The sequence below is a fragment of the Mobula birostris genome, chromosome X (assembly GCF_030028105.1).
Source record: "Mobula birostris isolate sMobBir1 chromosome X, sMobBir1.hap1, whole genome shotgun sequence".
Taxonomy (NCBI): domain Eukaryota; kingdom Metazoa; phylum Chordata; class Chondrichthyes; order Myliobatiformes; family Myliobatidae; genus Mobula; species Mobula birostris.
In genome coordinates this window covers 70,490,028-70,514,942 of record NC_092402.1, presented here as the reverse complement: position 1 = coordinate 70,514,942, position 24,915 = coordinate 70,490,028, and the positions used below count along the sequence as shown (strand labels likewise).

At 42.6% G+C, this 24,915-nt stretch overlaps 1 protein-coding gene across 1 annotated transcript in view; it reads right to left on the bottom strand.

Moving 5' to 3' along the window:
- The window catches only part of LOC140191908 (ceramide synthase 6-like), a 130,903-nt gene that overhangs the window by 46,583 nt on the left and 59,405 nt on the right, over positions 1 to 24,915 (bottom strand). Inside the window, exons 4-6 of the mRNA XM_072249767.1 lie at positions 21,689 to 21,746; positions 7,226 to 7,276; positions 1,099 to 1,191 (exon numbers count right to left, since the gene is read on the bottom strand). Coding sequence (XP_072105868.1) covers positions 1,099 to 1,191; positions 7,226 to 7,276; positions 21,689 to 21,746 — 202 coding nt within the window. The remainder of the gene's footprint in view (positions 1 to 1,098; positions 1,192 to 7,225; positions 7,277 to 21,688; positions 21,747 to 24,915) is intronic.

The window sequence follows — 24,915 nt, the reverse complement described above, 5'->3', positions numbered from 1 at the left end:
CAAGAGCACTGCTGTGATTTCCACTTCCAGCAGTTAAGCTTTCTGAATCAGAACCCAGCCCAGAAGGTAGCCATTTGGCCCATCAAGTTTGAACCAGCTCTTTCAATTAATGAGCTACAATAAAACTTAATAGGCAAACAGTTAATTATTAGTTTTAACTTACAGAACCAGCCCCAAAATCCAAGCCTACTGATTCTGTCTGCAGTGTAACCATGTCGAAATAAAAAAAAAATCAGTTTGAAGGTCAAAATATCCTTTTTGGGCTACTTATGATTCAAGATCAGTTATTGAGCTTTGGTTCTGTTAGTATGCAATTTAACAGTTTTATACATTGTACATCTTAGTGATGCAATACTCTCATATCTGCTGTAAATGAACTCTCAATGTATGCAAGTGGCAACAAAATCAATTGGCAAGGGACAGAGAGACAGAAAGCAAGTTATCAAGCTAGAGAGAAAATGGGACAGATGGGATTACTGTGTTAAAGGCCAGCACAGACAACATGTGCCCAACCACCTTCCTCTCCATCACTAAAAGTGACCAAGTACATGAACAGAAAGTTATAGATAATGGATAGAAAGGTACAGGCCAATTGCAGGGAACTGGGCTGCGACCAGTTCAAGTGGACAACTTAGTCAGCATGGATGAGATATGAAGGACCTATTTCTGTCCTACGTAAGAGGGACATAGACAGGGTGAAAGTACCATCCCCCCCCCCCCACCCCACCAAGGGAAGAGCTCCAAAAAAACTAGAGGGCAAGGGTTTGAGATTTGAGGCAAGTGATTTAAGGACATCAGAAACAGCCTCTTCACACAAAGGGTAGTGCATATTTGAAATGAGATGCTAGAGGCGTTTAGTTAAGTACACGGATAGGACAGGTTTAGGGGAATAGGATAAATGCAGGCAAATGGCACTAGCTCACTGGCCAAACAGTCAGCATGGATGAATAGGGCTGAAGGCCCAATTTCCATACTGTATAACTATGACAGCAATTTTAAAATGTAATTTGACCAGCATCTACAATGCTGGAGTTCCCAAGCACTTTAAAAAGAGATTACACTAATGGTTGGCTCTCAATAGGAAACCCAGCTGCTTACCTTTCTTTTAATATCTGTAAACTGTGAAAACATCAGTGACCAGTAGAATGACAGCTCCATTATGTAATAATAATACATGTCAAATACCAGTTGCTGCAGGAAAGGACAAAAACATTTGACAAGGTTTAGCATCATACATTAAGGGAATATAGTCCCTGTACAAAACACAAATATTACAAGCTGATGAGAGCTATACACATGGTTGAATGCATTATATTTAGATCAGCTTTTGCTTTATTAGAAAAAGCCAACATTGTTCTCAGCAAAATGCAACTGATAGTTCTGCTATACGCATTGAGACAGATTAGAAACATAGAAAATAGGTGCAGGAGTAGGCCATTCAGCCCTTCGAGCCTGCATCGCCATTTATTATGATCATGGCTGATCATCCAACTCAGAACCCTGCACCAGCCTTCCCTCCATACCCCCTGATCCCCGTAGCCACAAGGGCCATATCTAACTCCCTCTTAAATATGGCCAATGAACTGGCCTCAACTGTTTCCTGTGGCAGAGAATTCCACAGATTCACCACTCTCTGTGTGAAGAAGTTTTTCCTAATCTCGGTCCTAAAAGGCTTCCCCTTTATCCTCAAACTGTGACCCCTCGTTCTGGACTTCCCCAACATCGGGAACAATCTTCCTGCATCTAGCCTGTCCAATCCCTTTAGGATTTTATACGTTTCAATCAGATCCCCCCTCAATCTTCTAAATTCCAACAAGTACAAGCCCAGTTCATCCAGTCGTTCTTCATATGAAAGTCCTGCCATCCCAGGAATCAATCTGGTGAGCCTTCTTTGTACTCCCTCTATGGCAAGGATGTCTTTCCTCAGATTAGGGGACCAAAACTGCACACAATACTCCAGGTGTGGTCTCACCAAGGCCTTGTACAACTGCAGTAGTACCTCCCTGCTCCTGTACTCGAATCCTCTCGCTATAAATGCCAGCATACCATTCGCCTTTTTCACCGCCTGCTATACCTGCATGCCCACTTTCAATGACTGGTGTATAATGACACCCAGGTCTCGTTGCACCTCCCCTTTTCCTAATTGGCCACCATTCAGATAATAATCTGTTTTCCTATTTTTGCCACCAAAGTGGATAACTTCACATTTATCCACATTAAATTGCATCTGCCATGAATTTGCCCACTCACCCAACCTATCCAAGTCACCCTGCATCCTCTTAGCATCCTCCTCACAGCTAACACTGCCACCCAGCTTCGTGTCATCCGCAGACTTGGAGATGCTGCATTTAATTCCCTCATCCAAGTCATTAATATATATTGTAAACAACTGGGGTCCCAGCACTGAGCCTTGCGGTACCCCACTAGTCACTGCCTGCCATTCTGAAAAGGTCCCGTTTATTCCCACTCTTTGCTTCCTGTCTGCTAACCAATTCTCTATCCTCATCAATACCTTACCCCCAATACCGTGTGCTTTAAGTTTGCACACTAATCTCCTGTGTGGGACCTTGTCAAAAGCCTTTTGAAAATCCAAATATACCACATCCACTGGTTCTCTCCTATCCACTCTACTAGTTACATCCTCAAAAAATTCTATGAGATTCATCAGACGTGATTTTCCTTTCACAAATCCATGCTGACTTTGTCCGATGATTTCACCACTTTCCAAATGTGCTGTTATCACACCTTTGATAACTGACTCCAGCAGTTTCCCCACCACCGACGTTAGGCTAACCGGTCTATAATTCCCCAGTTTCTCTCTCCCTCCTTTTTTAAAAAGTGGGGTTACATTAGCCACCCTCCAATCCTCAGGAACTAGTCCAGAATCTAACAAGTTTTGAAAAATTATCACTAATGCATCCACTATTTCTTGGGCTACTTCCTTAAGCACTCTGGGATGCAGACCATCTGGCCCTGAGGATTTATCTGCCTTTAGTCCCTTCAATTTACCCAACACCACTTCCCTACTAACATGTATTTCCCTCAGTTCCTCCATCTCACTGGACCCTCTGTCCCCTACTATTTCTGAAAGATTATTTATGTCCTCCTTAGTGAAGACAGAACCAAAGTAATTATTCAATTGGTCTGCCATGTCCTTGCTCCCCATAATCAATTCACCTGTTTCTGTCTGTAGGGGACCTACATTTGTCTTTACCAGTCTTTTCCTTTTTACATATCTATAAAAGCTTTTACAGTCAGTTTTTATGTTCCCTGCCAGTTTTCTCTCATAATCTTTTTTCCCCTTCCTAATTAAGCCCTTTGCCCTCCTCTGCTGAACTCTGAATTTCTCCCAGTTCTCAGGTGAGCCACTTTTTCTGGCAAATTTGTATGCTTCTTCTTTGGAATTGGTACTATCCCTAATTTCTCTTGTCAGCCACGGGTGCACTACCTTCCTTGATTTATTCTTTTGCCAAACTGGGATGAACAATTGTTGTAGTTCATCCGTGCAATCCTTAAATGCTTGCCATTGCATATCCACTGTCAATCCTTTAAGTGTCATTTGCCAGTCTATTTAGCTAATTCACGTCTCATACCTTCAAAGTTACCCCTCTTTAAGTTCAGAACCTTTGTTTCTGAATTAACTATGTCACTCTCCATCTTAATGAAGAATTCCACCATATTATGGTCACTCTTACCCAAGGGGCCTCTCACGACAAGATTGCTAATTAACCCTTCCTCATTGCTCAAAACCCAGTCTAGAATAGCCTGCTCTCTAGTCGGTTCCTCGACATGTTGGTTCAAAAAACCATCCCGCATACATTCCAAGAAATCCTCTTCCTCAGCACCTTTACCAATTTGGTTCACCCAATCTACATGTAGATTGAAGTCACCCATTATAACTGCTGTTCCTTTATTGCACACATTTCTAATTTCCTGTTTAATACCATCTCCGACCTCACTACTACTGTTAGGTGGCCTGTACACAACTCCCACCAGCGTTTTCTGCCCCTTAGTGTTACGCAGCTCTACCCATATCGATTCCACATCTTCCCGGCTTATGTCCTTCCTTTCTATTGCGTTAATCTCTTTTTTAACCAGCAACGCCACCCCACCTCCTTTTCTTTCATGTCTATCCCTCCTGAATATTGAATATCCCTGAACGTTGAGCTCCCATCCTTGGTCACCCTGGAGCCATGTCTCTGTGATCCCAACTATATCATAATCATTAATAACAATCTGCACTTTCAATTCATCCACCTTGTTACGAATGCTCCTTGCATTGACACACAAAGCCTTCAGGCGCTCTTTTACAACTCTCTTAGCCCTTATACAATTATGCTGAAAAGTGGCCCTTTTTGATGCTTGCCCTGGATTTGTCAGCCTGCCACTTTTACTTTTCTCCTTACTACTTTTTGCTTCTACTCTCACTTTACACCCCTCTATCTCTCTGCACTGGTTCCCATCCCCCTGTTGTGAACTAACCTCCTCTCGCCTAGCCCCTTTAATTTGATTCCCACCCCCCAACCATTCTAGTTTAAAGTCACCTCAGTAGCCCTTGCTAATCTCCCTGCCAGGATATTGGTCCCCCTAGGATTCAAGTGTAACCCGTCCTTTTTGTACAGGTCACGCCTGCGCCAAAAGAGGTCCCAATGATCCAAAAACTTGAATCCCTGCCTCCTGCTCCAATCCCTCAGTCACGCATTTATCCTCCACTTCATCGCATTCCTACTCTCACTGTCGCGTGGCACAGGCAGTAATCTCGAGATTACTACCTTTGCGGTCCTTTTTCTCAACTCCCTTCCTAGCTCCCTATATTCTCCTTTCAGGACCTTTTCCCTTTTCCTACCTATGTCATTGGTACCTATATGTACCACGACCTTTGGCTCCTCACCCTCCCACTTCAGGATATCTTGAACACGATCAGAAATATCCCGGACCCTGGCACCAGAGAGGCAAACTACCATCCGGGTCTCTGGACTGCGTCCACAGAATCGCCTATCTGACCCCCTTACTACCGAGTCCCCTATCACAACTGCCCTCCTCTTCCTTTCCCTACCCTTCTGAGCTACAGGGCCAGACTCTGTGCCAGAGGCACGGCCACTGTCGCTTCCCCCGGGTAAGCTGTCCCCCCCAACAGTACTCAAACAGGAGTACCTATTGTCAAGGGGCACAGCCACCGGGGTACTCTCTATTACCTGACTCTTCCCCTTCCCCCTCCTAACCGTGACCCACTTGTCTGCCTCCCGTGGCCCCGGTGTGACCACCTGCCTATAACTCCTCTCTATCAACTCCTCACTCTCCCTGACCAGACGAAGGTCATCGAGCTGCAGCTCCAGTTCTGTAACGCGGTCCCTTAGGAGCTGCATCTCGATGCACTTGGCGCAGATGTAGATGTCCGGGAGGCTTAGAGACTCCAGGGCCTCCCACATCCGACACCGAGAACAACAAATTGCCCTCACATTCATACTGCCCCTCTCCTCAAATAACTGAAATATCAATTAGGACTGAAATATCGATCACATTTCACACTGTTGTACAAAAGGACTCTACTTCTAAAATTTAAAATATAGACGGCTTGAATAACAATGTTTGAAATATACGAACTGAGGTTTTTGCTATCAAGTGACAAATTGGGAGTGATTAAATAACTTTTTTCTTCCCCCCACAGGGGAAATAGATTTTTTGGGTTGGATTATCTCAATTACAGCACAATGTGCCTGTTTCTAATTAAACATCTGGTAGACTATGTAACAGCCATTAAAATTTACTTCAGAATTTGCTGTTTTGCCCCTGACCTCATTCTTTCCCTCTTTCAGTCACAAACAAAAAGTAGTCGAAAGTAGTTCGACCAATGGATAGGTAGCAGCAACTGTATTTGAGAACCAATTGATCCATACAAGGAGGATATACAAAAGATTCATTCGGACAATAAGGCAATCAGACAAGACAGCTTTTGCCCTTAGAAAGCATTAAGAATTATAGTTATCTATTTTTTGTAAATAGTTTAAAGTCATATTCTTATGCCAGAGTTCTGAAGCGAAGTCAGCAACAGGTAGCATTAGTGTTGTTTCACTCCCCACACATGCTGCCTGACTTGCTGAAATTTTCCAGCATTTCATTTCGTCTCATTAAACTAGTTGGAATTCAACCTTGGTCCCCAGATGTAAAGAGGCATGCAAGTGAATACCCACAGGAAATGTTGTTTTAAAAAATGTATAGATTAAAAAGTACAAGGTAATCCTTTTAAGAAAAAAAACATCAAGTTAGTAATTAGTCTCAGCTTATTAACACAAAATGGGTGCGGTTTTATCAGTGACTTGTTTGGCAATAATAACCAGTCATTTCAGTTTCTGTGACACCAATTTCTGATACTGTAGTACTGATCAATACAATTCCTGTGCAAAAGGTGTAACTGCAGGGACTGGAGCACAACAGAATGACTATCACCTGCTGTACTGTTAAAGTAACTGGGCTATCTGAGGAAAGCTATCCCACTTTACAATACCAGCTTAGAGGCTAGTTGCTCACAGCAGTTGTGAAAATGATCTTCTAACTATGACAAGAAACCAAAGACTTAATCACACATTTTAAAATGAGGAATTAAGGAAAAATTAAAAGTTTGCTAAAAATTACATTGAACACTGAAAGGCAAAGAGGAGCTCTGATCAAAGACAACAGTTCAGAGAACCAACATGTGATTTTAAATTTTAGAAGTAAACAAATAGAAAGAGGACTAAGCATTGCATACAAGACTTGGGACATCATGTTGCAGCTGTACAAAACATTGATTCGACTGCACTTAGAGTACTGTATACAATTCTGGTTGCCACACCACAGGAAGGATGTGGTAACATTAGAAATTGCAGAAGAGATTCACCAGGATGTTGCCAAGAATAGAGGGCTTTATTTACAAATATACATTTGACAATAAAAAGCACAGGTTTAAAGAGAGAGAAGAAATTTATAGGAGATTTAGGGGTATGTTTTCCTACAGATGGTGCTGAGTACATGGGACCAGCTGGCAGAAGGGGTATTAGCAGCAGATACAATGACCATGCTTAATTTGGACAGGTACTTACATAGGAAAGATGTAGAGGGATACAGACCTAATGGAGATGAACAGGATTTGCATAGATAGTGTCATGATTAGCATGGACAAAGGTGGGCCAAAGGGTCCAAACGTTTCTATCATTGGATGACACTATTTCTGTTGTTCAACTCTCACCTGATATGGGTAGTTGTACCAGCAATGTCGTGTGTCCCAGAACCAGGGAGCCTGAAAGAAAGCAGAGGCTTAGTTTGGTTCTGCAATGACCATTTGATGGACTGGTGGTCAACTGAAAAAAAATTAGAAATGTTCTTTTCTTCAAATGCCCTCTCTTCCCCCCCCCCCCCCAGCAGTTTTCATTCCTCTTTATGGCAGTAACTCAGATGCCAGCAACTCAGTAGCTCATACTCATTGAATTCACCCACTGAGCTAGGAGAGCCAAAGTTAAACACTAACCCAACAAATGGGGATGGGGCAAGTTAACGGGGAGAGCCAAGCCTGTCTAGCCAGCCCTTTACATGAATTTTGAGTTTTAAAAATGCACAGCCCCAAAACCCTAGCATCAGTATTACACATTCACTGAAAACAGAATTTGAAAAAGACAACCATAACCAGGACCTTATCATTGCCCACAGTGGAGCAGATTCATCACTATTTTTTAAAAAAAAATAGTGCTATCTCACCAGAGTCCAGTGGTAATGGATTGAAGATGCACTATAGCACAGAATCCATGCTGATGCACTAACCCCAGTACTGAAGCAGTTGTCATTGAGAGAAAGGACTTAAATTGAGGACTGCAGAGAAAGATACCAGTGCACAATTCACTTCCCTTCAAATATCTAGTCCAATACTTATCCCTTTTGAGGGATAATACTTACCCTCATTCACCTCATTGCTGACTGTGGGAGCTTGTTCAGCAAAACTTGCCTGTTGGATTTCTTTGCAACTGTGCCACTTTTCAAAACCTGGCTGCCTATTCACTGTCAACACCTGAGAAGCTCTACGGTCAAGGACTGTAACTAGCAGGCAAACACCTCTATAACAAGTGGCACCAATGGGCAGCACCAAAGTCAATCCCAGCCAAGTTGTGGTACAATTCACCAGGGTTATGGTAGTGTAGCAGCTACCATAACGCTCTACAGTGCCAACTATTGGGGTTCAGTTCATGCCAGTCTACAAGAAGTTTGTAGATTCTCCCTGTGACCCCGTGGGTTTCCTCCAGGTGCTCTGGTTTCCTCCCACATTCCAAACATACAGGTTAACAAGATGTTGGCACTGGAAGCACAGATACTTGCACATCCTCAGACTGTGTTGGTCATTGACGTAAAAGATGCATTTCACTATGTCAATGTATGCATGACAAATAAAGCTCATCTTTTAATCCTTTTCTTTTCTCTTCTTTTGATGATTGCTATGCAAGTATTTAAAACCCATGGCAACAGAACCAGTAGAAATCGAAGCACGTCACTGTGCTGGAGTCCCACAGGAGGAAGTGAGGGACACGGGGGTTAACTCCCAACCGCTGGCCAAACCCAACAAATGAGGAGGGCTACAAGATAGCAAGGTGATGGCAGTCAATAAACCACATCACACAGTTGCTTCCATATCCACCACTCCAGTATGGCAGCTGGAAAAATAACACTGGAGACTTGAGAGCAGATCTATAGACCCTCCTTTCCAGTTGTTAGGAGATCATTCGCAGAGGGACTAGGATAAGAACCAAAAAAGCTGGAGGTTCAGTCTCTAGTGTGGCCCAAGTTAGTTATTCAATCAGGTATGTTGGTTCCATGCCTGCTGGGCTAATAGAGGCATATGGCAGCAAAGCCTCAAGCTTACTGTGTTAGAAAGCCCTCTCCACTTCTCTCCTGGTCTGCAAGACATTAGATATTTGGCAAATTTATCTTAAATAACACCGGGGGGGGGGGGGTGCACCAGTATAGTATTGATTCCATCTTACAATAGAACATAGAATCATACAGCACATTACAGGCCCTTCGGCCCACAATGTTGTGCTGACCCTCAAACCCTGCCTCCCATATAACCCCCACCTTAGATTCCTCCATATACCTGTCTAGTAGTCTCTTAAACTTCACGAGTGTATCTGCCTCCACCACTGACTCAGGCAGTGTAAAGAGGCGCTGGCTATCCACTCTATTCCTTATTATCTTGTACACCTCTATCATGTCTCCTCTCATCCTCCTTCTCTCCAAAGGGAGAAGCCCTAGCTCCCTTAATCTCTGATCATAATGCATACTCTCCAAACCAGGCAGCATCCTGGTAAATCTCCTCTGTACTCTTTCCAATGCTTCCACATCCTTCCTATAGTGAGGCGACCAGAACTGGACACAGTACTCCAAGTGTGGCCTAACCAGAGTTTTATAGAGCTGCATCATTACATCGCAACTCTTAAACTATCCCTTGACTTATGAAGGCTAACACCCCATAAGCTTTCTTAACTACCCTATCCACCTGTGAGGCAACTTTCAGGGATCTGTGGACGTGTACCCCCAGATCCCTCTGCTCTTCCACACTACCAAGTATCCTGCCATTTACTTTGTACTCTGCCTTGGAGTTTGTCCTTCCAAAGTGTACCACCTCACTTCTCCAGGTTGAACTCCATCTGCCACTTCTCAGCCCACTTCTGCATCCTATCAATGTCTCTCTGCAATCTTCGACAATCCTCTACACTATCTACAACACCACCAACCTTTATGTCACCTGCAAATTTGCCAACCCACCCTTCTACCCCCACATCCAGGTTGTTAATAAAAATCATGAAAAGTAGAGGTTCCAGAACAGATCCTTGTGGGACACCACTAGTCACAACCCTCCAATCTGACTGTACTCCCTCCACCACCACCCTTTGCTTTCTGCAGGCAAGCCAATTCTGAATCCACCTGGCCAAACTTCCCTGGACCCCATGCCTTCTGACTTTCTGAATAAGCCTACCGTGTGGAACCTTGTCAAATGCTTTACTAAAATCCATGCAGATCACATCCACTGTACTACCCTCATCTATATGCCTGGTCACCTCCTCAAAGAACTCTATCAGGCTTGTTAGACATGATCTGCCCTTCACAAAGCCATGATGACTATCCCTGATCAGACCACGTTTCTCTAAATGCCCAGAGATCCTATCTCTAAGAATCTTTTCCAACAGCTTTCCCACCACAGACGTAAGGCTCACTGGTCTATAATTACCTGGACTATCCCTACTACCTTTTTTGAACAAGGGGACAACATTCTCCTCCCTCCAATCCTCCGGTACCATTCCTGTGGACAACAAGGACATAAAGATCCTAGCCAGAGGCTCAGCAATCTCTTCCCTCGCCTCGTGGAGCAGCTTAGCGAATATTCCGTTAATATTCTAACAATAGAATACTGTTAACAAGGAGGAGCCAAAGAATACATGGAATTGGTTCTGATCCAAATAATTCCTGTTTGTTCCTGTAACCCAGAACAAAGTTAATGCTGAAGACACTGGAAGAGAAAGTTCAACCTCATCAAGAGGGCTACCTGAGACAGACTAATAAAAACACCAGGACAGGGCACAGAGCCAGCTATTTATAGAACAGCATTCATTTGCCTTTAGTGAAAGCACAAAACTTTTATGCCTTAGACTTGAATCAATTCTGCCTTTGTCACATGATTTCAAAGGGTTAGTGTTAGTAAGTTGTGGGCATCCCATGTTGGCACTGGAAGCATGGTAACACTTGAGGGCTGCCCCCAGCTCATCCTCCGATTATGTTGCTCGTTGACACAAACGCATTTCACTGCACGTTTCCATGCATATGTGGCAATTTGAGCTAATAGATATAGCTCCAGGGAAGCATTACAGCACTTAAAGGTCAGAAGCACATTTGAGCTTCAGTGCAGAATAAGGAATCACCCCCCAGACCCTGTACAAACAGTTGTACTTTCAGAGCCAGTGTTGGTCAGACTTCCTAAGGCTGTTTAGATGAGTTCACAGACAAGGGTCCAACATGGTTTTCCCTTCTCTGGCAAGACATGGAATCACATTACTGATTCAGCGGAGAACTGGGATATGCGGAGGAAGGCAGGCGTTGAGCACAATCTGTGGTTAGCCATTATCAGACAAAACAGCCAGACAGGATAAGCACTGCCTCAGGGACAGTGTCAAATAGTTGGGTCAGTCAGGATTTCCACTCCCAATAACTGCTCATTAGAAGTATACTTTTAAGTTCTGTTCCTGGAACATGGGTGACACAGGCAAGGTCTCATTCACTGGCTCCCCTCAGTTGCCCCAAGAGGACAGTGAATAGTTTCCTCCAACACTGTGGCTCACATACTGATGCTTTACTTCACTGTTATTGTCAAGGAATCCCTGGATTCTGACCCAGTAACTATGAAGAAATACACATCCAATTTTGGACAGCCAGGGACAAAGCTGTCTCTATGGTGGTGTTGGTCTTGCATTTCACACCAAGAGGAATGGATCATAAAGGAGGCAGGGCACTTAAATAGTAGGCATCTGCTACACTGAATTCTCAGTAATCAACTGAGAATCAGGTAGATCCTAGTCTTGGATGAGTATTGCAGTGGCAAGCCAGAAAGTGAACTATCCATCAACTCCTCCCACCACCCCACAACCTTCCAAGTCTTGTAGAATCCAAGAAAGCTTCTAGGAAGAAGATGGCAAATTGTTCATTCTAGATCACCCTAGTCATGATGCCTTAGCTTGCGCATTGGCCAAGTCTCACTGCAGGCTGTGCCTTCTCCTGGGCTTCTGTTAACCTGGCAACAGTAAACAAGGTCAAATTTGAGTACCATTTGGATACTGCATTGAAGGATGCACAATACTTGTGGAATTGTACCCTTTGCATGGGTGAAGAGAAAACTTGCAGAGAAAGAAGCAACATGAACATTCTCAAAGACAAGATGCCGTACCAAGCTTGATGGTAGAAGGAGCAAGGCACAGGCTGCAAGAATATCCTCTCAAAAATCAAAGTTGAACACAAACGCAAGGCATCTCTTCCATACATTATAACTAAGATTGTACATTAAAGCAAGGGTACAATACTCACTGCCAGAACCAATGTATTGGGACTTATTTCAATTTACTGCTTCCTGGATAACATCTATTGCAGTTGGCCAATGGTTTGTCTTTGCATTTTAATTTCAATTTGTACAGCATTCTGCTCTTGGCCACAGACCCAAAGTTAAGAAATCTAGACAGAAAAAGTAAATTCACTAAAACAGAGGCAATGAAGTAAACAAGGCATGTAGACAACATACATAGAACACCTCGAATCAACAGATGGTGAGCCATTTTACACATCCTGCACATTTTCTGATCTCTATACCGCCAAAAAATAATGGAAATCAGAAATAAAAAACAAATTTCCAGCAATGTTTGTGTTTCACCTTTCTATGAATGTTGCTTTCCTTTCTACTAACCTGGTACTTCCCCAATCACTGAAGGGAGAAACTGAGGGCTGAATGGCTTGATTCTCCATTCATTTTCTACATCTTCACTGGCTGAGCAAGAATTACAGGCTGGTGGAGAAACCTGACGAGGAGACGGTATAGTGTATTACACAAAGAAATCTACCAGAGGAGAGTTCACAGTAACAGATTCTACAAGCTAAAGAGTAAACTAATGTATTTGGATATTAAGGGTAATAACATCTCCACCTTGCTGACAATCAATTGGATCCTTGACTTCCTAACCAGAAGGCTACAATCTGTGCAGACTGGTGATAACATATCCTCCTCGCTGACGATCAACACTGGCGCACCTCAGGGGTGTGTGCTTAGCCGACTGCTCTACTCTCTCTATACCCATGACAGTGTGGCTAGGCATAGCTCAAATACCATCTATAAATTTGCTGACAATACAACCATTGATGGTAGAGTCTCAAGTGGTGACGAGAGGGCGTACAGGAGTGAGATATACCAACTAGTGGAATGGTGCCATAGCAACAACCTTGCACTCAATGTCAGTAAGATCAAAGAGCTGATTGCAGACTTCAGAAAGGGCAAGACAAGGGAACACAAAACAATCCTCAGCAGGATCAGAAGCGGAGAGTGTCAGCAATTTCAAATTCCTGGGTGTCAAGATCTGAGGATCTAACCTAGTCCTAACATATCGATGCAGCTATAAAGGTGGCAAGACCAGCTATATTTCATTAGAAGTTTGAGGAGATTTGGTTCATCACCCAAAACACTTGAAAGCTTCTATAGATATACCGTGGAGAGCATTCTAACAGGCTGCACAGAACCAAAAGCTGTAGAGAGTTGCATCTAGGGTACTAGTCTCTATAGTAGCCAAGACATCTTCAAGGAGCGGTGTCTCAAAAGCAGCTTCTATCATCAAGGACCTCCACTGTCTAGGACATTCCCTCTTCTCACTGTTGCCATCAGGAAGGAGGTAGAGAAGCCCGAAAGCACACACTCAACCATTTAGGAACAGCTTCTTCCTCTCTGCCATACAATTTCTAAATAGATATTGGAACCAGTGAACACTACCTCACTATTTTTTTAATCCTATTTCTTTGCAAACCCAACTTAATTAGCTATTTAATATACACATACTTATTCTAATTCAGTTTTCCTATATTTATCTTGGATTGCATTGTACTGCTGCCATAATGTTAACAAATTTCATAACATACACTGGTGATACCAAACCAGATTCTGATTTCCTAGAAATCAGAGATAAAAAGCAACACTAATATTAACATTGGGAATTTCATTGAGTTTACATATTGACTTTGTTCCTCTCTCCATAGATACTGCCCACTTCCAGCATCCTTTTTTTGATTTATTTTTAAAAGAACACTGATGCAGACCTTGAATGTTGCAAGAGTCTGCTTCTTCAGAAGAGGAAGGTAGACAGCTGAAGTAGTGCATGTGTGGAATTAAATTTTGCAAGAGACAACCAGGCAGTCAGACACCAGCAATGTCTCTCCATGCACTGATATATCAACCACATCAAGGAACTGAAAGGAAAAATCTTTACTGAGTTCAGAGTTAGATGGAGATGTAATGTAATTTATAATAAATAGAACAGCCAATGTAATATAGAGTACACTCAAATTAGCATGAGTTAATCAGTCTGATGGCCTGGTGGAAGCAGCTGTCCTGGAGCCTGTTGGTCCTGGCTTTTATGCTGTGGTACTGTTTCCCAGATGGTAGCAGCTGGAACAGATTGTGGTTAGGGTGACTCAGGTCCCCAATGATCCTACGGACCCTTTTTACACACCTGTCCTTGTAAATGTCCTGAATCATGGGAAGTTCACAACTACAGATGCACTGGGCTGTCCGCACCACTCTCTGCAGAGCCCTGCGATTAAGGGAGGTACAGTTCTCATACCAGGCAGTGATGCAGCCAGTCAGGATGCCTTCAATTATGCCCCTGTAGTAAGTTCTTAGGATTTGGGTGCCCATACCAAACTTCCTCAACCGTCTGAGGTGAAAGAGGTGCTGTTGTGCCTTTTTCACCACACAGCTCGTATGTACAGACCATGTGAGGTCCTCGGTGATGTGTATGCTGAGGAATTTAAAGCTGTTCATCCTCTCAACTCCAGATCCATTGATGTCAATAGGGCTTAGCCAGTCTCCATTCCTCATAATCCACAACTAACTCCTTTGTTTTTGCGACATTGAGGGAGAGGTGGTTTTCATGACATCACTGTGTCAGAGAGATGACTTCTTCCCTGTAGGCCACCTCGTTATTGTTTGAGATGAGGCCAATCAACGTAGCATCATCTGCAAATTTAATTAGCAGATTGGAGCCGTGGGTGGTGAGCAGTCATGAGTACACAGAGAGTAAGGAGGGGACTCAGTACGCAGCACTGAGGGCACCTGTGTTGAGAGTCAGACAGTCAGAGGTGAGGGAGCCCACTCTTACCACCTGCTGGCAATCTGATGAGCTCAAGTCCCTGATCTTCCACCAGGTTCAATTTCTCATTAATTGAATGGTATGGTGCACAGACACACAGTGCTAAGTAACATAATTTCGAGCCCCGTGTTTTAGTTGAATAAGGAACCCAGTTTGAAATTCAGCAACATTCATAAAAGTCAGTTCTGTGAATATAACTTTCAATGAGAAAGAGGATTTCCAGATCATTAGTGGGGTGGGGGGGAAAGAAAGAGTTAAGTTATTGCTGTGGAAATTCCTTCCACTGACTGCAACGTTCCTCATGAAGCACAGAAGTCTTGCCCTTGCCAAGAGTATTGCAAGTACTCACTAGTTGTCCAGGTTTCCTTGATCTGTTTGTCATTAAAATTTGCTTCAATTCCCTGGGAGAGGTTTTTTTGGGGGGGGGGGGGGAGAAAAGAGAGCAGAAAAAAAAGCCTGGAGGATCAGCATCCTAGCACATAATTTCACTAGGTGTGGAATGGTAGCAATGAAGAGCAGATGACAAAGTGACTGCAGCAGCACATTCTGAAAAAAAGATCTGTAACTGCGCAAGAAATCCAGATGCAGTTAAAAATAGTGCGAGATATTCCAGTCTGGACTGGTCTGATTATTCTCATTACTACCTGCTGTAACTTGGAGCTGCATTCACTATGTCAGCATCTAAAAAAAAAACATCCTCCAAATATAGTAAGGATTCTGGTGTTTGCATTCTGTTAAAAATCTTGCCATCAGCCTTTTAAAAAAGCAAAATTAAAAACTTTTGTTAACAGACACTGGGAAAGGTGGAACACTTCCCACTTTGTGGGAGCCACCTCTCAGTGAGAGCGGACGGACAATGAAACCCAACACTGCTTCCAGTGTGCCAGCATAGCCTTTGGCCAACCAGGGACAAGTGTGGAAAGGAAGCAACGTCTCAAATCAGACAAAATGTATGGTTTCCGAGTGGCAGTGATTCCCCATTAAGATGCAATGACTAACCATCAGGGAAATATGACCCCAAGCAGAAGCTAATGCCCTGTGGAAGGGTGGGGAAAGAAAGTATATTATACTACCCTAATGCACAACCCACAAAAAAAAAGGTACTATGGACCACAATCCTTCATTGGCTTAGCCACTAATTTAATAAGGGAACAAAGGAAGTAAATTACAAGTAGCAGCCACCCAGCACCACTAACTGTTCAAACTTGACAAATGATGGATTTTGATGCCTACATTGGGATTAAGTAAGGACTCTGCAGGATACAGTTATTAAGAAGCAAATTGCAAGTAATTTGACAATTGTGGTCTTGCAAATCCAAGACTGCAGAGATAACTTCCACATGTCGCACACAGATTTGGTGGAAACAAAAAAAATAAATCACATTCTGCCTAGACTTGCCACGGTAAAGGTTGAAGAGCATTAAATATGAACAAGACTCAACTCGAAGTGGGAAACTTGAGTTGGCTTGCAACAGCAGTTTTACAAAAATATTTACACTGGAGATAGAACATGGACAATAACATTGCAAAATAAATTGTGCTGTCTGGCTGCAATATTGGCAAATCCAGAAGAAAAAAAGTTGGTCAAAAACTATTGCAGAGGTAGGTACTTCTACAAATCTTGTTTTTAAATTCAAAAGCAGAAGACACCTGGCAGCTACAGCTGCTGGAGTCTGGCCCACAGCAGTGGCGTGGTAGTTAGAAATTTAAAATAGTATAGCAGTCTCTTCATAACAAACAGGAGTATCTGACAATGATTAGTTCTTAAAAGCTTCCAAAAGCGAAACCAGTAATGCCCTAGAGCCTTTTGTGTACCAGAGTTCAACCAGTAAAGCAACAGATCAAAGCAGAAGATTGGTCAATCCTGCTTAAACTAAATGAGCACCTGCATTGCATTTTTCAATGGGAAGCAAAGAGCTGTGTTGTCTTGGACAATAGTCACACTCTACTTCCTCCTTTCCCCTCTATTTGTGAATGATACTGCAAGTTCTCCAATTCTGGGCACAAAAATTGTTGCCACTACTATGCTGATGCAGAAGTATATCCTCCACCCCTTCCTCTACTGTTGCTGGCTCTAAACCCTGGAACTCCCTCCCCAACTGTACTTTGGGAGTACATTCAGAAAGACAGCAGTTCAATAAATCTGGTTCAACACAACCTTCTGAAGGACAAGGATACGCAACAAATGCCAGGCTTGCTCAGATCCTGCAAATAAATGTTCAAGCCATTCATAAAAGATCAATTGGGGGGGGGGGGGGGAGAAGAGAGAGAGAGAGAGAGAGAAAGAAGAGGCAATTAATTTTGTAACAGTATTTTGAGCATTGAAGTACAAACCATAACTCTGCAACTAATTAAACATCAGCCAGTTAGCTATTCAAAATGTTCAATCTTGCAATATTTCCATTGGTTTTAAAACTATTTTAGATTTTATTATTTGAACAGTGTGTCCTTTATGGACAGCCAATGACCGATTGGTCAGAATTTTAAAAAAGACCAAAAGCATATAGAAATTAATGATAAAATCCCAAAAACACAATGGCTTAAAAATTGCCACAACTTGCGATCTCCCTTGTACCGTGCACAGTGAGTTGCCAGAAGTAAACAGAAACATGACCTATGTGCAAACAAAACTAGCTGCTACACAATTTTATTCACCAAATCAGATTGAAGAGTACAAAATGAAATGAAGAGCACAAGTTTGAATGGATGAATTCCATAGCACCACATATCAAGAGAACTAAACTAAATAAAATTGGAGTGAAGAAACAAACTGCTGGGGGACCTCAGTGGGTCAGGCAACATCAGTAGAAGCAAAGTGATAGTCAACATTGAGTTGAGATACTTCATTAGGACTTGGCTGCTGTGCTTTGTATCTGCAAACTTCACAGTGATTTAACCCGCTAATATGATGAACTGGACCGAGGCTTTAGGCCTACTCCGGGGATCCTGATCCAAAGACTTAATTTCGTTCAGAATGCTGTTGCTTGCTTCTATTATTTGCACAATTTGAATTTTTTTCTCTTTCTCGGCACATTGGGAGTACAGTATGTCTTTATTTTTTTTTAAAAATGGGTTATTTCAGGTTTCTTGCTTTGTGGCTGCCTGTAAGCAAACAAATCTCAAGGTTGTATAATTTATACATTCTTTGATAATAAATGTACTTTGAATCTTTTGAGATATTGAATTTGGTGGTGGCCGAGAGAAGTGCTGATAGAAAAACAAAGTGTTCTAACAGCTTCTAAAATTTCCAAGAATTAAAACCTTAGAACTTTGAGACACTAGTAGATAATTTTAGCAACATAGAAAACCTACAGTACAATACAGGCCCTTCAGCCCACAAAGCTGTGTTGAACAAGTCCTTACCTTAGAACTACCTAGGCTTACCCATAGCCCTCTACTTTTCTAAGCTCCATGTACCTATCCAGGAGTCTCTTAAAAGACCCTATCGTTTCCACCTCCATCACCTTCGCCAGCAGCCCTTTCCACGCACTCACCACTCTCTGCGTTAAAAACTTACCCACCATCTCCTCTGTATCTACTCCCAAGCACCTTAAAACCGTGCCCTCTCGTACTAGCTATTTCAGCCCTGGGAAAAAGCCTCCGACTATCCACACGATCAATGCTCTCATCATCTTATACACCTCTATCAGGTCACCTTTCATCCTCCATCGTGCAGAGGAGAAAAGGCCAAGTTCACTCAACCTATTCTCATAAGGCATGCTCCCAATCCAGGCAATATCCTTGTAAATCCCCTCTGCACCCTCTCTATGGTTTCCACATCCTTCCTGTAGTGAGGCGACCAGAACTGAGCACAGTACTCCAAGTGGGGTCTGATCAAGGTCCTATGTAGCTGCAACATTATCTCTCTGCTCCTAAACTCAATCCCACGATTGATGAAGGCCAAATGCACCATATGCTTTCTTAACCAGAGTCAACTTGTGCAGCAGCTTTGAGTGTCATATGCACTCGAACCCCAAGATCCCTCTGATCCTCCACACTGCCAAGAGTCTTACCATTAATACTATATTCTGCCATCATATTTGACCTACCAAAATGAACCACCTCACACTTATCTGGGTTAAACTCCATCTACCACTTCTCAGCCCAGGTTTGCATCCTATCAATGTCCCGCTGTAACCTCTGACAGCCCTCCACACTATGCACAACACCTCCAACCTTTGTGTCATCAGCAAATTTACTAACCCATCCCTCCACTTCCTCATCCAGGTCATTTATAAATATCATGAAGAGTAGGAGTCCCAGAACAGATCCGAGGCACACCACTGGTCACCGACCTCCATGCAGAATATGAACCGTCTACAACCACTCTACCTTCTGTGGGCAAGCCAGTTCTGGCTCCATAAAGCAATGTCCCCTCGGATCCCATGCCTCCTTACTTTCTCAATAAGCCTTACATGGGGTACTTTGTCAAATGCCTTGCTGAAATCCATATACACTACATCTATGGCTCTACCTTCATCAATGTGTTTAGTCATATCCTCAAAAAATTCAATCAGGCTCGTAAGGCACGACCTGCCTTTGACAAAGCCACGCTGACTATTCCTAATCATATTATGCCTCTCCAAATGCTCATAAATCCTGCCTCTCAGGATCTCTCCAACTTACCAACCACTGAAGTAAGATTTCCTGGGCTATCTCTACTCCCTTTCTTGAATAAGGGAACAACATCTGCAACCCTCCAATCCTCCGGAACCTCTCCTGTCCCCATTGATAATGCAAAGATCATCACCAGAGGTTCAGCAATCTCCTCCCTGGCCTCCCACAGTAGCCTGGGGTACATCTCCTCTGGTCCCGGTGACTTATCCAACCTGATACTTTCCAGAAGCTCCAGCACATCCCCTTTCTTAATATCTACATGTTCAAGCTTTTCAGTCCACTGTAAGTCATCCTTACATATCAACAATTGTAAGCCCTTTTAAAACCTGATCTGATTTGACTGTGCTTTCCTGTGGTGAGCTTGCTCTGTACCCATGGTTCAAGTGCAGGATTTTCACACCACTGGATGTAATTTAATACCAAATCAGGCACGAGACAAAACTTGTGCACAGCTGACAGTAGAGCAGCACATTTTGGACAATAACTATATTGCTACCTGCCCTTGGCTGAAAATGCTGCCTCTCTCACAAACAGCACGGCTGTTAGCCTCACTTACTTTCACTGGCCAAAATCCCCACACGCTTTCAGCATAACAGCACTAGCCATTTCATACATCGTGAGGTGCCCTTTAATTTATGCAAAAGAGCAGTTCAGTAGCACTGGATGGATGTAGATTTATATTCAGAAAGAATTCCAGTTAACGCTTTGGGGGAGTTTTTCATTCAACGTTACAATACCAAGTCAATTGGCAGAGGAGTATATATGTGACTCAGCAGGAAGCCAGTTTGAAACAGCTGCCCATGTGAGCAACATTTGCTGTAATTTACTACATTCACAGAACTTCAATTGCTCAAGAGAAACTGAAAGCCAGACTTTGTACCTTGGAGTGAGAGCTGGAGGGGAATAAAGCACCTCTACCAGAGTGGGGCATTGCATACAGCATATTGTTGCATGCCTTCAATTCTCAAACACTTGCCTTTTGGTTCAAGGCACACTGGAGTGGAGGGTAGTTCTTGGATAGATTCTTAATGTACTTGAACATTGAAAGAATAGTTCCAAGTCAGTCTAACCTAGAATTTACAGCACAGTCAAAAAAAGAAATAAGTATTAAAAAAAAAGAGCTGAGAGGAAAATATGGCACAATTGGGGTCATTATCTTCTGTAAAAGCAAATCACTTAAGACTCTTGGGAAGGGAGTCACAGTGTATTTAGCCACAGACCACTGATCATTGCACCATCCTCATCTGGGGGCATTCAGGTGCAAAGTCATGCAGCTATCCATTAGAATCACTGCTAACAAATACTCTGCTGCAAAGACACACCTCACTGGAGGCATAAAGCAATTACTTTGGGAGGAGTAAGGCAAACCATGAGTCACCACAAAGAGGTAAACAAATACAGGTCCTTGTAACTGCAACACCGTGGCTCTCAGTGTTTCTCTGCACACCTTATTCATTATACACAGCCACCGAGAACACTTGCCTTGCCAAATAAGAGTCCCAATTCCATGGTAGAGCCCTCCACTCAGATCGCAAGGTCATGGATTAAGACCCACTCCAGAAGGTAGAGCACAAAAATCTAGACAGGTGCTCCCAATGTAAAACTGAGGCTTTGTGTGCCTTTCAAAGTAGAAGTACAATATCTTTTGGCATGAGTTAATGAATGAGGAAGTTCTTCTGATAAATTGGCCAACAGACATCACTTGTTACAACAACAGCCAAACATTTGCTGCACTGTTCGTAGAAGCACTCTGTGCTTAAATTAGTTGCTGCAATTTCCAACACTGCACTTGTAAAGCACTTCTGGGCATCCAGAGGCAGTGAAAGATGATACTGTAGACAAATGCACTTTAAAAAAAAACTAACTTTAATACATAGTAAACCTCAACCACCCTCTCCCCCCCCCCCCCAATCCTTGTTTCTGCACTGCAAATACAGGTCAATACAAAGTGAAGCGAATCTTGACCTAAAGTAGATTTACACTGAAGTAAAAGAGCACCATTAATGGCACTTATTACAGGCCATCTTTTTGCACATTTCATCATTATACTTCAGGTTCCTAGAAAGACCTTTATCCATCCCACCTAAAAATTCGTAATTATGCTACTCTTTGGGAGAGGGTTGCATCAGATATACCAACACACACAAACAAACACTTACCTTCCATAGAAATCTCACTCCATAGAAGAATATATAGAAATAAAATGCAAGTCTCCACCTGCAAATACAAAACACTTGAAATCAGATAATGGGACAGGGTGGGAAAAGGAGGGAGTCAGTGCACAGGAAATTTGATGGAAGGGAGCTCAGTCCACCAACCTGGATTCCAATGAAAAATCTGGAGAGATTTTAAAACCATGAAAAAAAAATATAAAATGCCTTTTCTTCCCTGCCCTACCACAGGCTGAGCAATCTATTCTTAGCTCTACAAATATTGGGATAAAACCAACCCAGGAGCACCCTGAAGCAATTCTTTGCTTCGTTCAGGTGAGCCAGTTTCCAGGTTCTTCACATTAGTATTCTAAAGGGAGGATAAGGCAACCATGGCTGATAAGGGAAAGGTCAAAGACAGCATAAAAGCAAAAGAGGGCATATAACATAGCAAAAATTAGTGGGAAGTTAGAGGATCAGAAAGCTTTTGAAAAATCAACAGAAGGCAAAAAAAAGCATAAAGGTGAAATATGAAGGTAAGCTAGTCAATAATACAAAAAGAGGATGCTGGAAGTTTTTATATAAAAAGAGTAAGAGGCAAGAGTAGATATCAGACCACTGGCAAATGACACTGGAGAGGTTATCCAATCACAAACAAGAGAAAAATCCGCAGATGCTGGAAATCCAAGCAACACACAAAATGCTGGAAGAACACAGCAGGCCAGGCAGCATCTATGGAAAAAAAGTAGTCGACATTTTGGGCTGAGACCCTTCTGTTTTCATGGATGTTTGCAAAGAAAAAGAATTTCGGGATGCATATTGTATACATTTCTGACATTAAAATATACCTATTGAAGCGTGCACTTCGGTAGGATAACAGTGTAGACTTCTTTCTAAACAGGGAGCAAATTCAGAAACCGGAGGTGCAAGGGGTCCTCACGCAGGATTCTTTAAACATTAACTTGCAGGTGGAGTTGGTAGTAAGAAAGGCAAATGCAATGTTAGCATTTATTTCCAGAGCAGTAGAATACGAGAGCAAGGATGCAGTGCTGAAGCTTTATAAAGATACTGGTCAGACCACATGTGGAGTATTATGAGCAGTGTGGGCTCCTAATCCAAGGATGGATGTACTGGTATTGCACAGTCTAGAGAAGGTTCACAAGAACAATCCCAGGAATGAGTGCCTGACGGTTCTGGGCCTGTACTCAGTGGAGTTTAGAAGAATGGGGGTGGGGGGGGTGAGGTAGATATCATTAAAACCTACTGAATATTGAAGGACCTAGATAGAGTGGACATGGAGAGGATGTTTCCAATAGTGACAGTCTAGGACCAGAGGGCACAGCTCAAAATAGGAGATGAGGAGGAATTTCAGACTAGAGATGAGGAGGAATTTCTTTAGCCAGAGGGTGGTGAATCCGTGGAATTCATTGACACATATGACTGCGAGGCAAAGTCATTGGGTATATTTGAAGCGGAGGTTGATAGGTTCTTGATTACAAACAAAAGAAATTCTGCAGATTCTGGAAATCCACAGCAACAAACACACACAAAATGCTGGAAGAACTCAACAGGCCAGGCAGCATCTATGGAAAAAAAGAGTGCAGTCGAAGTTTTGGGCAGAGACCTTTCAGTGGGACTGGAGGGTTCTTTATTAGCAAGGGTGTCCAAGGTTATGGAAAATATGTCAACAGTGATGGAATGGCAGAGCAGACTCAATGGGTTAAAGACAATGGACCTGCCCATGTCTAATTGTCTCTCAGAGTGGTATAGCTGCATTCAGTGACTCATAGGCAGAGGGTTATTGCTCCCAAGTCTTCAGGATTTCACCAGCTGCTTTTCAAAACACCAAAGAAATAGAAACAAACAAAAAATAAGTGTTTATTCTTCCACAATGCAAGAGTCTGGATGCAGACATTTCAACATAAACCTCCAGAACTTTGATAAGAGGTCAGTGATTATAGCCATCTTTTACCTCAAGTCACACAAGCTGATAATGACACCAGCCAAGTCAGTCACAAAGAAGCCACCAGCAGCACTAAATGTCACAATTTTTTTCCTCGGACAAAATTGTGTTTTTCCATGAACCTGCAACCTCCAATGCTCACTGCAACATCAATTACACAAATGGCACGATACAACCTAAAGACCAAGTGAACTTAGTAAAATTTCTAGTGGAAAAATATGAATTTAAACTTGCCTTAAAAAGCCAATCCTCTGTTGACCATTTAAAGTTATACAAAGATAGTTCATTTGTTTTAGTCATTCAAAGCCTGGTTAACAACACCTCACCAGCAAGTCATCCTCAATAATCTATTGCCCAAACCTGACACTCTAACCACTCCTGTTCTTATGAGGAAGGTGATTCCTGCATTGTGACACTTAAGATTTAAGGCTGGAAGATTAGTATGTGGGCAACCTTAAAAAAAAAACTCACATGCAGCCTACAGCCTAATGTAATGAAATATGAACACAATACAAAACTCCCACCACATCTGTCAAATCCACACCTTTGAGAAAGGCCAGGGTGAAAACCAGAACAGGAATGAAACTAAGATTGAAGGATTGTAAGTCACTAATTGCTGTGGTGGTTGAGGGGAGAGGTGGCAGGGACAGTATAGTGGTGGTTGTGGATTCCAAGCACTGACAGTGTAGATGGTAATAATCCAAAGTAAAAATTGTAAAGGGAAAGCTGTAGTAAGAGCTTCTTAAAAACCTAGGCTACTGACTGATCATTATCATGGAAGTGAAGTCTTTGTTGTTGAAGTCACTTTTAAAAGACAGTCACTCCCTGTGCAAACTGTGCCTGGAAATAGCTAATAAAAAAATTAACCCATGAATATCTCTACAGAAAACAAAAACCAGAGGAAAGTCACAATTCAAGCATAGACCTAGTGTCAAAGAGTGAGGCACAACTGAAAGTTAACTGGTCTTCTTCCCATCACTCAAACACTAACTGACCTATAATGCACTTTTGTTTACCGAATTGTTTTCCAATTCAGGTAAAGTGGAAAGGCTCGCGCCAGTGTTATAAGGTGGTCAACAAAGCAAGCGATTTTGGTACTGCAGAAACTATTCACAAATTCAACAAGACTAAATTAAAAACTGGAGACTCATGGAGAGAACTTTAAAAAAAAAGACAGACAAAATTTGTGGAATATTTCAACTAAGCAATAATCAGGTTTTGAAAAAAAGGAGGGGGTGGGGTAGGGAAGCAGTCAGATGCATAAAGTATTTGG